We start from the raw sequence: 12,651 nt of genomic DNA on the forward strand, positions 1-12,651 counted from the left end.
TAGTCATTTTGACCGCTATGTTTCTGAAAGTCCCTTCAGAGGGGAAGGGGCTGGGTGGTCTTGAACTCACTTTGGATTCTACAACACCAAACTGTCCCCTTGTAGCTTAATACTGGCTCATTGTTATTAGTGATTACTTAAAAAGAAGCAGCAGAGTACACAAATTTGGAAGGCAAAATTAACAATAACTAATCTTTTACTACTGCTGAGAAAATACTCTGATCCTGACTTTTAAAAATAATTTCCTTATTTTGTCAATTCCTCCATGTATAATATAATTTAGTTGTATTTCACACGCACGCCACTTTGTTCTTCTAACACTCCCTCTTCCTACTCTCACACCCCCACCTTTCTTTTTCTTTCTTTCTTTTTTTTTTTTTTTTTTTTTTTTTTTTTTTTTTTCAAGACAGGGTTTCTCTGAATAGCCCTGGCTATCCTGGAACTCACTTTGTAGACCAGGCTGGCCTCGAACTCAGAAATCCGCCTGCCTCTGACTCTCGAGTGCTGGGATTAAAGGCGTGCGCCACCACGCCCGGCTAGACCCCCACCTTTCAATAAGTCACTGACTTAATTACGGTTGCTTGCATGTGCATGGGCCTGGGTTTATTTATTGAATCTTGGGCAGTTTACCAGTGATTACAACGTTCAAGAAAACTTCTACCTCAGCACCCAGTAACTGCCACTGTTTTTTCTAGGGGTGAGTCTTCATGTGTCCCTCTCCTGTCCATCCTAGAATAGTAACAGACTATGTCTTTACCTACAGATATTGGAATGATTACAAGGGGAGGCTTATTCTTTAAATGTGGCTTTGATGCATTTTTGTTCTACTTTATTTTAAAGTAGTACCTGTTCCTTATAACGTTTGAAACATGTAGGCATATATAACTACAAGCTCTCAGTTTCTCTCATGTTCCCCTCGTTTGAACTCCCTAGGAGTTTGCGTGTTTGACAGCCCACTGTTTATTCCTATCCTGTTTTCTGTGCCTACACAGCACATTCTGTGGTAGGCAAACAAAGTTCTTGTTTCTTCTTCCCCTGCTCTGTGACTCAGAAGGTGTGGGAGACTTTGCAGTTGCAAACAAGCATCACTTAGTGGATAGCAGCTCAAAGCCCTCTAATCCAGTTCACATCTGACACTTTCCGTCCTTCAAACCCAGCAGCAAGTCCAGACCTCTGAATTTCTGCTAACAAGCTGCAAATGGACTTTCCTATGACCTCCTTTAAGATCTGATGAATTTGCTACAGCAGCTCACAGAACTCTAGGAGACACTGTACTTAACTTTATAATAAATGTGAGGCATGTATGTGCACACACACACACACACACACACACACACGTATGTCTTTTATACTGAGCACACATACACACCCCAAACTGGTAGAAAAGAGAAATTAAAACTTCTGGGGCATTTTGTCTTCTAAACTAAGAGGTGGTAAAGAAAAGAGTGCTAGAACTAGCCACCCAGTGCTTATACTGAGCCTTCTGAGTCACATCCCAGTCAGGTTTCCCTGTCCTGCCCTTAGCTGTTCTCTCATTTGTCTTTGTCACTTGTCTTGCCTGGTTTTGGTTTCTTGTTTGACGTTGAAACTGTATCAACTTATAGTAGTTGCTTTGGGTTTTAGAGAGTCTTTAAAATCCTGTGAGCCTCTTAGTGATAATGGGGTTTTTATGTATCTGTAGTCTTGGGCAAAGTAATCTGACAGACAGGTGGAAATACGATATTAGACGAATGCACATACATTATGTCTCTAATAGAAAATACTATTCTGATAATTATATATTAAATAAGTATTGGCTGGGTGTTGTGCAAGACGCCTGCAATACTAGCACTAGGGAGGTAGGAGCAGGAGGATTGTTCGAGGCCAGCCTTGGCAAAGAATGACTTTGACAAGCATGCAGGCAGTGGGTTGATGGATGGGAGGGAAAAGTGGGGGAGATTGGAAGGAGAGAAGAAATGATAAATTTTACTTGTGAATAATAGGTATCTGAGTAGCACAAAGTAGAACTAGTTCATGTGCTACATCCCCAACAATTCTCAGATGTCTTTGTGTTCTATGGAACCTCCCATACTCCCACCTCCCTCTTTCCCCATACTCTAGTACTGGAGATCAGACTTGGAGCTTTATATGTTCTGAGCACTCACTTGCACTAAGTTACATCTCCAGCTTTGATACGAGATCTTGCAGCTCCTGATACAGATTAGCCTCCAACATGCCTCCTGGTTCCACACTTAGCTTACACAACATAGATGGTTTGCTTTCAACTATCTTTGAAAGGCCATCATTTTTTACCTGGAGTTAACTCTCGTTACTGCTCTTTGTTTCCTCCCAGAAATAGTCTACATATTAATAAGTATATAAGTGATAACACACCATGTGCAATTTGGGGATTATATAGAGATTTTTTTCATAGTGTTGTTTTTAAGGCTTATTTTTTTTTTAAAGATTTATTTATTTATTATATGTAAGTACATGTAGCTATCTTCAGACACTCCAGAAGAGGGCGCCAGTTCTCGTTACGGATGGTTGTTAGCCACCATGTGGTTGCTGGGATTTGAACTCTTGACCTTTGGAAGAGCAGTCGGGTGCTCTTAACCACTGAGCCATCTCACCAGCCCAAGGCTTATTTTTATTTTATGTGTGTGTTGGCCTCTGTGTGTCTAAATGTAGTGAATGGTGCCTATTTGGTGCTCCACTTGGAGGTCATATCCCATGAAACTGGAGTTATCGATGATTGTGAGCCACCATGTGGGTGCTGGGAACCAAACTCAGGTCTCTACAAGTGCTTAACCACTCAGTCTTCTCTCCAGCCCCATTCTGTTTGTCATTTCTAGCATGTATATTTAATTATCTCTTCATCCCAGTCATAGTCATACAGATTCTTTTTATTTTTATTTTATTTTATTTTATTTTATTTTATTTTATTTTTTGAGACAGGGTTTCTCTGTGTAGCCCGGGCTGTGCTAGAACTCACTCTGTAGACCAGGCTGACCTCAGACTCAGAAATCTGCCTGCCTCTGCCTCCCAAGTGCTGGGATTAAAGGTATGTGCCACTACTACCTGGCATCATACAGATTCCTAATTGGTTTAATCTAGGTAAGTTTCTAGTCTCTAGGCAGTATATCACAAGAGCATATAAGAACCCCCAATAAGAATGCCACCACAAAATGAGAGAAATGAGCATTTCTAGAAATATAGCCTTTGTGCATATCCTAAGGCCATGAGGAGTAGGAGCACCACCTTCCCGGTGTGATAGTCTCCTTAGTCATTGTTCAGCAAATGGGACTTGTGAGATTGACCACTCTTCTTTTGTGAAAAAAAGTTGGTGGTAGAAGGAATGATTGTTTTCTAGACATTTCTCCATGCATAAAGATATAAAAATACAAAGAATATGAAAATTATTATGGCTCTGTACCATCTTCATGCCATTAACAAATATGCAGTTTATTTATTTGTTTGTTTGCATAGAATAAAAAGAAACTCCAAGATTGGAGGTAGAGACTGTCTATTTGATTTTTGAATTGTTAGAGTTCATTATAGCATTTATTGTTGTGTTTGTGTTTAGTGAATAATTAATTCAAGTGAGTAGTTCAAAGCTAAAACCTAGTGATCATTTCAAATAGAAGATATGGGCTCTGAAAATTGGTGGGAAAACATGATTTTATATATAACTGTCAACATCGAGTGCATCAATGGTGTCCTACATGAGTGTAGCCTTAACCAGGACAGGGGGTACACAGCCAAGTCAGCCAGTGCACACTTTATTCAGAGTTTCAGCATGTTTTATACAGAAGGCAGAATAAAGATTCCCATGTTTTCTCCTCACCAGGTGCTATTTACCTAGCAATAGCTTATCTTGGTTCCAGATGACCCAAACGTCCTTGCAGACTGAGAAATCTGTTTGCAGTCAACTCTTAGATGTGTTGCTTAATTAAACTATAAACAAAGTTACTTTCTCATAAGAAAAGGATGGTGAAGGCCACTTCTTCAGGTTTGCAGAAGAGAAAGTGTGCGTTCTCTTTTGTTCCAGTGTGCTGGGATTCTCAGATATCCTTAGGTGCCTAGCAGCTAGCAAGCTGGGAGCAGTCTGCTCATGCCTTTTCTCTACATATAGAACATTTAAGGAAATTGAACGGAAGTATATTGTCCTGTATTTTATTTATACTCTCAATGTATTAAGGTCAATAAGGTCAGTATGAACAGTTCTCTACTCAGATGGTGTGTTCTTGTGGGGAAGTGGTCAATAACAGAGTTGCATGAATCTTAAGGCATTGTATAACCCGTCGAGGCAGAGTACCTAGACCTTACGCCCTAACGTTTTGAAGATGGTGTACTCTTTGTTTAGCTGATACTTTTTAAGCAAGTCTTTAACTTAATTTCACTGTGCTTTTGATGCAACATTTTAAAATGGAATTTAATGTTTATATTTTGTAGAAAATGGCTCTCTCTACATAGTAATGGATTACTGTGAAGGAGGCGATTTGTTCAAACGAATAAATGCTCAGAAGGGCACTCTGTTTCAGGAAGACCAGGTGAGTTATGGTGGAGGAGCTTGATTCCTACCCGGTTACTCAAAGTGTGATTCTGTAGGTATTCATTTGGGGAAGTGGGGGTCAGGGGGAGGGATAGGGAGTGGAGCAGGGGATAGAGGCTCACATAGCCCAGGCTGGCCTGGGACTGCCAATCATCCCACTTCTACCATTTGAGTGCTCAGACTGTAGACTTGTGCCACCACACCCAGCTGGATATATTCATTCTTATCTATGGATGCTAATGATAATTGCTAGGGCAAGCTGGTATTAGATCTTATATTTTAGTCACATCTCTAATTAGCTTCCATCTTTGTTTAGTTCTCTGTCTCATTTCCTACAATAATATATTCTTGTATGTATGGTATAAACTACATCCCACATGTATATGTAGGTGTGTGCACGTGCATATGCTTATGCATATGTAACTTAATTATTCATTATTACTGGTTGATTATTCTCTGTCCTGTCAGTCTGACTTGACCATATCTTCCAGGGATATAGCCCTGCTAAATAACTCTACATCTGGAAGCCTTTCCTTTGCCATTGTTTGAAATCTGATTTGACTACTGAGGACTCCAAAGTATGGCCCACCTTACCAAAGCAGCCTTATTTTTAGATATTTTTTTCATAATCTCTTGTCATTTATTTTAGCAGATATTTATGGATTTTCTGTTGTTGGAATTTGTATTTGTACATCTACTTTCTCCTCTTTGTTGTATTTTTTCTTGATTATTATGTAACATCTTTCCTCAACTACCTTATTATTCTACTTTTGTTATTTAAAGTTCAGCTCAAGTCCCAACAGTTGGACCAGCTCCAGCAGTGTGTTCAGCAATCCAAGGAGATGTGGGCCCAACAACTTTATTTTCTCTTAGTCCTTATGTACCTTTAATGAAATCCCCTATGCATGGAAAAAATATCACACTGCAATTAATTCTTACTTTTGAGTTTCAGTTATACGCAATGACTGCAAGGTTTTTTTTGTTTTGTTTTGTTTGAGACAGGGTTTCTCTGTGTAGCCCTGGCTGTCCTGGAACTCACTCTGTAGACCAGGCTGGCCTCAAACTCAGAAATCCNCCTGCCTCTGCCTCCCAAGTGCTGGGATTAAAGGCGTGTACCAGCACTGCCTGGCAAGGCTCATTTTTTTTTTTTTTTTTTTTAAAAAACAAGTTATCCAAAGTCCCATACCTGTTTACTCAGTTTCCCATGTGGGTTCTTCCCACAATACATCTGTGTTCTAAAGTAGTAGTTTTTCTATTACAGTTTAACAGAATAGAATTTAAGCAAGCCAAAATACTTAAAAAGCCAGTATTGCTTGTACTGGCAGGTAGCAGTTTTCAGTTACAAGAAAGGAGATAGACATCATATTATTCCTATATAATACAACTCTTAAATTCATCTAAGACAGTTAACCATCGACCTATTCTTATATTGTTTCATCATAAAATAAATAAGTAGTCAACTAGAGAACATTAGCTCAGAGATCTTTACTTTTCTTAAAACAGCAGAAAAAGAAGAATCTATTCAATCTACATGCTACATAGCACTAAGTCCTTAAGGTGCACACCGAAGCTCATCAGCAAATTTATAGTTATAAGACCAGGGCAGTCAGGTTTCACAGTGGACACAGACACTCAAGGTTAACAATGGCCACTGAAATCCAGTAACTTTGGTTATTAGCCTGCCTCCTGTAGGTGAAACTAGTGAGCCCTTAGTAACCTGCCTCGTTTTGTTCTTACTCTCTGACACTAGCAGACCGTTGATTAAGTAACTAAGAATATGTTTTTCATGTGTGTGTTGTACTCTAGGTTTTCTGGTACAAAGCAGCTGGCAAAAGATCCTGACCATTCATTGTACTTTTATGTACCTTGACCTAATGTTTTACCCACACATGTATTTAATTTTTCTCAGAAATCTTCAATAAGTCATTAATCTGAGTGACATTGCTTTTTGGGAAACCACCACTATTCTTATGCATTGTGATTGCATTGCTCAGTGAGCACTTAGAAACCCGCAGCAACAAGTGCAGCAGCAAGGGAGCGTCTGGGTCAGGACTCTCGGGCTTTGCCTCTTTGAGGTAACTCACTGAGGCTTTGCTGAGCCCTGAGATGTTTGCTTCAGGCTCCAATACTGACCTCAGCTCCTCCTGCTGTGTGCCTACCGCCAATCAATTCTTTACATTTTTTACATAGCTGATTATCTTTGCTCTTTTCTGTCTTTTTTCTGACGCATTTCTCTTTACCACCCAATTTCAGTTTCTTGCATGTTTTTGTATAGGAGGATGAAGGGTGGTATTTGTTCTTTTAACTCTTTATGACTTGTTGTATACCGGCCCGCGGCCTATATGAACCAGGTACACCTGGAAGGCAGGCTGGGGCTGAAAAAGACTTAGAAGGCGGGAGAGATTAATGGAGCCAAGATGATTCCCTGTTCAAGGCTCAATGTTTATTAAGAGACCGTGCTTATAAGGGGAAAGGCCCATCCCCCCCCCGCCCCCGCCCCCCAGTCCACTCTTGGTGCCTGGAGCCATTCTGTCAGCACTCTGTCGCCAGGCTTCTTGATGTATTGTTGTCAAGTTGTCAGCACTAGTCTGCCAGTTCCACAGGTAGTCAGCTACCTCAGGAACATCTCGGGAAGACAGGTTCAGCCTCTCAGCAGGTAGCTGAGGCAGCAGGGCAGTTGTCACTTCAAAAAGGAGCCAGCCAAGTCAGAAAGCTGCACCGCAGGTGGCCCCACCTCAGTGGCGACAAGGTTTGTACCAGCTTCTGGCTGGGGGAGGCTACAGTGACTAGATACTTTTTCTTATTTAATAGATAAGGAATCTAAGAGAGCTTAAATAACTTTCCCCAAATCTTATAGTAGGTTTTGAACCTATTTGCATTTAACTTCGAAGTTTATCTTTTTAAAAAGTCCCACTATGAAGAGCTCAGAAACAGAAAGGCCTTTTCCCTGCTGCTCTGTCTCTCAGATTGCTGCTTAGTTTGGTGTATGTATTCACCTTTTGGCTCTTCGTTATCTGGTGGCTGGGTTGGCTCTTCTGTATCTTTAAGACTAGAGCATCACCCTCTGGAATTAGTAAGTTACTGGCTTGTTCTCTCCAACCCTCTTTATAGCCCCAGTTGAGCCCTCTATCTTTGTTTGTAAATGAAGTAGCATTCCAGCATAGTTAAATCTATTTGCTTGCAAATAACTTATACTTGCTTTATTACTTATAAAGTTGAGGTAAGAGACCATATGGCTGCTAAGCCTAAACTGTGTATTCTATGCCCCCTCTTTCCTATTTTTGTTGTTGTTGTTGTTGTTTTGTTTCTTGAGACAGCTATTTCCTGTGTAGCCCTGACAGTACTGAAACTCACTTTGTAGACCCTCTGGCCTCAAATTTCAGAGAGCCACCTGCCTGTCTCTTGAAGGCTAGGGTAAAAGGTGTGTGCCACCACTGACCAGTCTCTTTTCAGAATCAATTTCCTGACCCCTAATTTATGAGCTCTCTTAGTACCTTTGCAAAGCTAGCTCTTGCACATATCTGACATTGCTGAGTATATGTGTATCAAGAAGAACAGATATGAGAACCACGGTAACAGGAGAAGCCTGTGAAGTGAAGTGATGCTGGCATGGTTTCTGTCCTTCTAGCTCTCACAGTGGGTGGACTGCACTCAGCCTTCTCTTCAGCTGTGCTTCTCTCTGACCCTCCATGCTGTTTCTGCATACATCGCCTCACTTAGATACACACTTCATTGCAGCTGTTGGTGGGTCTCCACTACTCTGTACTCTTGAAGTCATTTTTCTCTACTCAAAATGCTTATGTCATTACTGAGAAGTATTTTGAATTTTATGCTATTCTTACTCAGTAAATATCAAAAAAAAATAAGCAGGTTTTATTTAGATTTAGTATGTTTTTGTTTTTGTTTTTCTAAATATTTATTTAGTATATGTAAGTACATTGTAGCTGTCTTCAGATGCACCAGAAGAGGGCGTCAAATCTCATTACAGAGGGTTGTGAACCTCCCTGTGGTTGCTGGGACTTGAACTCAGGACCTTCAGAAGAGCAGTCCGTGCTCATAGCCACTAAGCCCTAGTATTTGTTTTTAATTATTTTTGGAAAAACTTTTTTGGATATTTTCTTTATTTACATTTCAAATGTTATCCCCTTTCCTGGCCCCCCCCACCCCCCACCCTCGTCCCTCCCTCCAGGAAACCCCCTATCCTATCCTCCCTCACCCTGCTTCTATGAGGGTAATCCTCCACTCACCTCCGCCCCCCACTTCCCCGCCCTCAGTTCCCCTACACTGGGGCATCTATCAAGCCTTCATAGGACCAAGGACCTCTCCTCTCACTGATGCATGGCAAGGCCGCCCTCTGCAACTTATGCAGCTGGAGCCATGTGTGCTCCTTTGTTGATGGCTTAGCCCCTGGAAGGTCTTGGGAGTCTGTTTGGTTGATATTGTTGTTCTTCCTGTGGGGTTGCAGTCCCCTTCAACTCCTTCTCTAACTCCTCTATTGGGGACCCTGCATGAGCATCCTCCTCTTTATTTGTAAGTCTCTGGCAAGGCCTCTCAGGAGACAGCCATATCAGGCTCCTTTTACCATGCATCCACACTAGTGTCTGGGTTTGGTAACTATATATGGAATGAATCCCCAGGTGGGACAGTCTCAGGGATGGCCTTTCTTTCAATTTCTGCTCTTCACTTTATCTCCATATTTGCTCCTGTGAGTATTTTGTTCTCCTAAGAAGGATCAAAGCACCCACACTTTGGTCTTCCTTCTTGAGTTTCATGTGGTTTGTGAATATTTGTATCTTGGTTGTTTGGAGTTTGGAGGTTCATATTCACTTATCAGTGAGTACATACCATAGGTGTTCTGTTGTGATTGGATTACCTCACTCAAGAGGATATTTTCTAGTTCCATCCATTTGCCTAAGAATTTCATGAATTCATTGTTTTTAATAGCTGAGTAGTACTCCATCATGTAAATGTACCACATTTTCTGTATCCATTCCTCTGCTGAAGGACATCTGGGTTCTTTACAGCTGCTGGCTATTATAAATAAGGCTGCTATGAAAGTAGTGGAGCATGTGTCATTGTTATATGTTAGAGCATCTTTTTGGTATATGCCCAGGAGTAGTATAGCTCGGTCCTCAGGTAGTGCTATGTCCAGTTTTTTGAGGAACTGCCAAACTGATTTCCAGAATGGTTGGCCCAGCTTGCAATCCCACCAGCAATGGAGGAGTGTGCCTCTTTCTTCACATGCTCACCAGCATCTGCTGTCACCTGAGTTTTTGATTTTAGCCATTCTGACTGGTGTAAGGTGGAGTGTCAGGGTTGTTTTGATTTGCATTTCCCTGATGACTAAAGATGTTGAACATTTCTTTAGGTGCTTCTCAGTCATTCAATAATCCTCAGTTGAAAATAATTGTTTAGCTCTATACCCCATTTTTTAATAGGGTTATATGATTTCCTGGAGTCTTAACGTCTTGAGTTCTTGTATATATAGGATATTGTCCTCTATCGAATGTAGGGTTGGTAAAGATCTTTTCCCAATCTGTTAGTTGCCTTTTTTGTCCTATTGACAGTGTCCTTTGCCTTACAGAAGCTTTGCAATTTTATGAGGTCACATTTGTCTATTGTTGATCTTAGTGCATAAGTCATTGGTGTTCTTTTCAGGAATTTTTCCCCTGTGCCCATTTGTTGGAGGCTCTTCCCCACTTTCTCCTCTATAAGTTTCAGTGTCTCTGGTTTTATGTGGAGGTCCTTGATCCTCTTGGACTTGAGCTTTGTACAAAGAGATAAGAATGGGTCAATTTGCACTTTTCTACATGCTGACTGGCCAGTTGAACTAGCACAATTTGTTTAAAATGCTGTCTTATTTCCACTGGATAGTTTTAGCTCCTTTGTCAAAGATTAAGTGACCGTAGTTGTGTGGGTTCATTTCTGGGTCTTCAATTCTATTCCATAGATCTTCCTGCCTGTCTCTGTACCAATACCATACAGTTTTATCACAATTGCTCTGTAATACAGCTTGAGGTCAGGGATAGTGATTCCCCCAGAAGTTCTTTTATTGTTGAGAATAGTTTTTGCTATCCTGAGTTTTTTGTTATTCCAAATGAATTTGCAAATTGCTCTTTCTAACTCTATGAAGAATTGATTTGGAATTTTGATGGGGATTGCATTGAACCTGTAGATTGATTTCAGTAGGATGGCCATTTTTACTCTATTAATCCTGCCAATCCATGAGCATGGGAGATCTTTCCATCTTCTGAGATATTCTTCAATTTCTTTCTTCAGAGACTTGAAGTTCTTACCATACAGATCTTTCACTTGCTTGGTTAGAGTCACACCAAGGTATGTAGTATTATTTGTGACTATTGTGAAGGATGTTGTTTCCATAATATCTTTCTCAGCCTGTTTATCCTTTGAGTAGAGGAAAGCTACTGATTTGTTTGAGTTCATTTTTATATCCATCCACTTTGCTGAAGTTGTTTATCAGCTTTAGGAGTTCTCTAGTGGAATTTCTGGCATCATTTAAGTATACAATTATATCATCTGCAAATAGTGATATTTTGACTTCTTCCTTTCCGATTTATATCCCTTTGATCTCCTTTTGTTGTCTAATTGCCCTAGCTAGAACTTTGAGTACCATATTGAATAGATAGGGAGAGAGTGGCCAGCCTTGTCTAGTCCCTGATTTTAGTGGGGATTGCTTCAAGTTTGTCTCCATTTAGCTTGATGTTGACTACTACTTTACTGGTTTAGGTATGGGCTTTGGATTCCTGATCTTTCCAAGACTTTTAACATTAAGGGATGCTGAATTTTGTTAAATGCTTTTTTTAGCATCTAATGAAATGATCATGTGGGTTTTTTTTTTCCTTTGAGCTTGTTTATATATTATATTACATTGATGGATTTCGGTATATTGACCTATCCCTGCATCCTTGTGAAGCCTACTTGATCGTGGTGAATGATCGTTTTGATGTGTTCTTGGATTCAGTTGTCAAGAATTTTATTGAGTTTTTTTGCATCAAAGTTCATAAGGGAGATTGATTCTTTGTTGGGTCTTTGTGTAGTTTGTGTGAAGCATAGTTGTGACTTCATAGAACGAATTGGGTAGTGTTCTTTCTGTTTCTATTTTGTGGAATAGTTTGAAGAGTATTGGTATTAGGTCTTCTTTAAAGGTCTGATAGAATTCTCCACTAAACCCATCTGGTCCTGGGCTTTTTTTGGTTGGGAAACTGTTAATGACTGCTTCTATTTTTCTAAGGGTTATGGGACTGTTTAGATGGTTTGTCTGATACTGTTTTAACTTTGGCACCTTGTATGTGTCTAGAAAATTGTCCATTTCATCCAGGTTTTCCATTTTAGTTGAGTATAAACTTTTGTAGTAGGATTTGATGATATTTTGGATTTCCACAGTTTCCATTGTTACGTCTCCCTTTTCATTTCTGATTTTATTAATTTCTATACTATCTATGTGCCCTCTGGTTAGTCTGGCTAAGGGTTTATCTATCTTGTTGATTTTCTCAAAGAACTAGCTCCTGGTTTTGTTGATTCTTTATATAGTTCTTTATGTTTTTATTTCCTTGATTTCAGCCCTGAGTTTGATTATTTCTTGGGTGTATTTGCTTCTTCTTTTTCTAAAGTTTTCAGCTGTGCTATCAAGCTGCTAGTATAAGCTCTCTCCAGTTTCTTTTTAGAGGCACGTAGAGCTATGAATTTTCTTCTTACCACTGCTTTCATCCTGTCCCATAGGTTTTGGTATGATGCGCTTTCATTTTCATTAAATTCTAAAAAGTCTTCAATTTCTTTCTTTATTTCTTCCTTGACCCAAGTTATTGAGTAGAGTGTTGTTCAGTTTCCATGTGCATGTGTACCTTCCATTGTTTTTTGTTGCGGCCGACCAGCAGCTTGCAAGGAACCAACTCGGGCTGAAAGAGAGGAACTAGACGGGGCAGAAGAAAGAAACGGAGCCAAGTCAAAATCACTCTGATCAAAGCTCAATTTTACTTGTTCTGACACTCAGTTATGAAGGAAGGGGGAGGGGACCCGATTCCCACCAAATGATCTCGGGGTCCAGTAGCAGGGTGAGCATGTGTGTGGCTCCAAACAGCAAAGCGGCACGGTCCAGC

At 40.2% G+C, this 12,651-nt stretch overlaps 1 protein-coding gene across 10 annotated transcripts in view; it reads left to right on the top strand.

Annotated features, from left to right (window-relative positions):
* Nek1 (NIMA related kinase 1) overlaps nucleotides 1-12,651 on the top strand; it is a 134,614-nt gene that overhangs the window by 7,709 nt on the left and 114,254 nt on the right. For all 10 annotated transcript variants that reach the window (XM_029480465.1, XM_021169624.2, XM_029480470.1 and 7 more), the window contains one exon: nucleotides 4,435-4,532. In XM_029480465.1, coding sequence (XP_029336325.1) covers nucleotides 4,435-4,532 — 98 coding nt within the window. The remainder of the gene's footprint in view (nucleotides 1-4,434; nucleotides 4,533-12,651) is intronic.

This window comes from Mus caroli, chromosome 8 (assembly GCF_900094665.2).
Source record: "Mus caroli chromosome 8, CAROLI_EIJ_v1.1, whole genome shotgun sequence".
Lineage (NCBI taxonomy): Eukaryota > Metazoa > Chordata > Mammalia > Rodentia > Muridae > Mus > Mus caroli.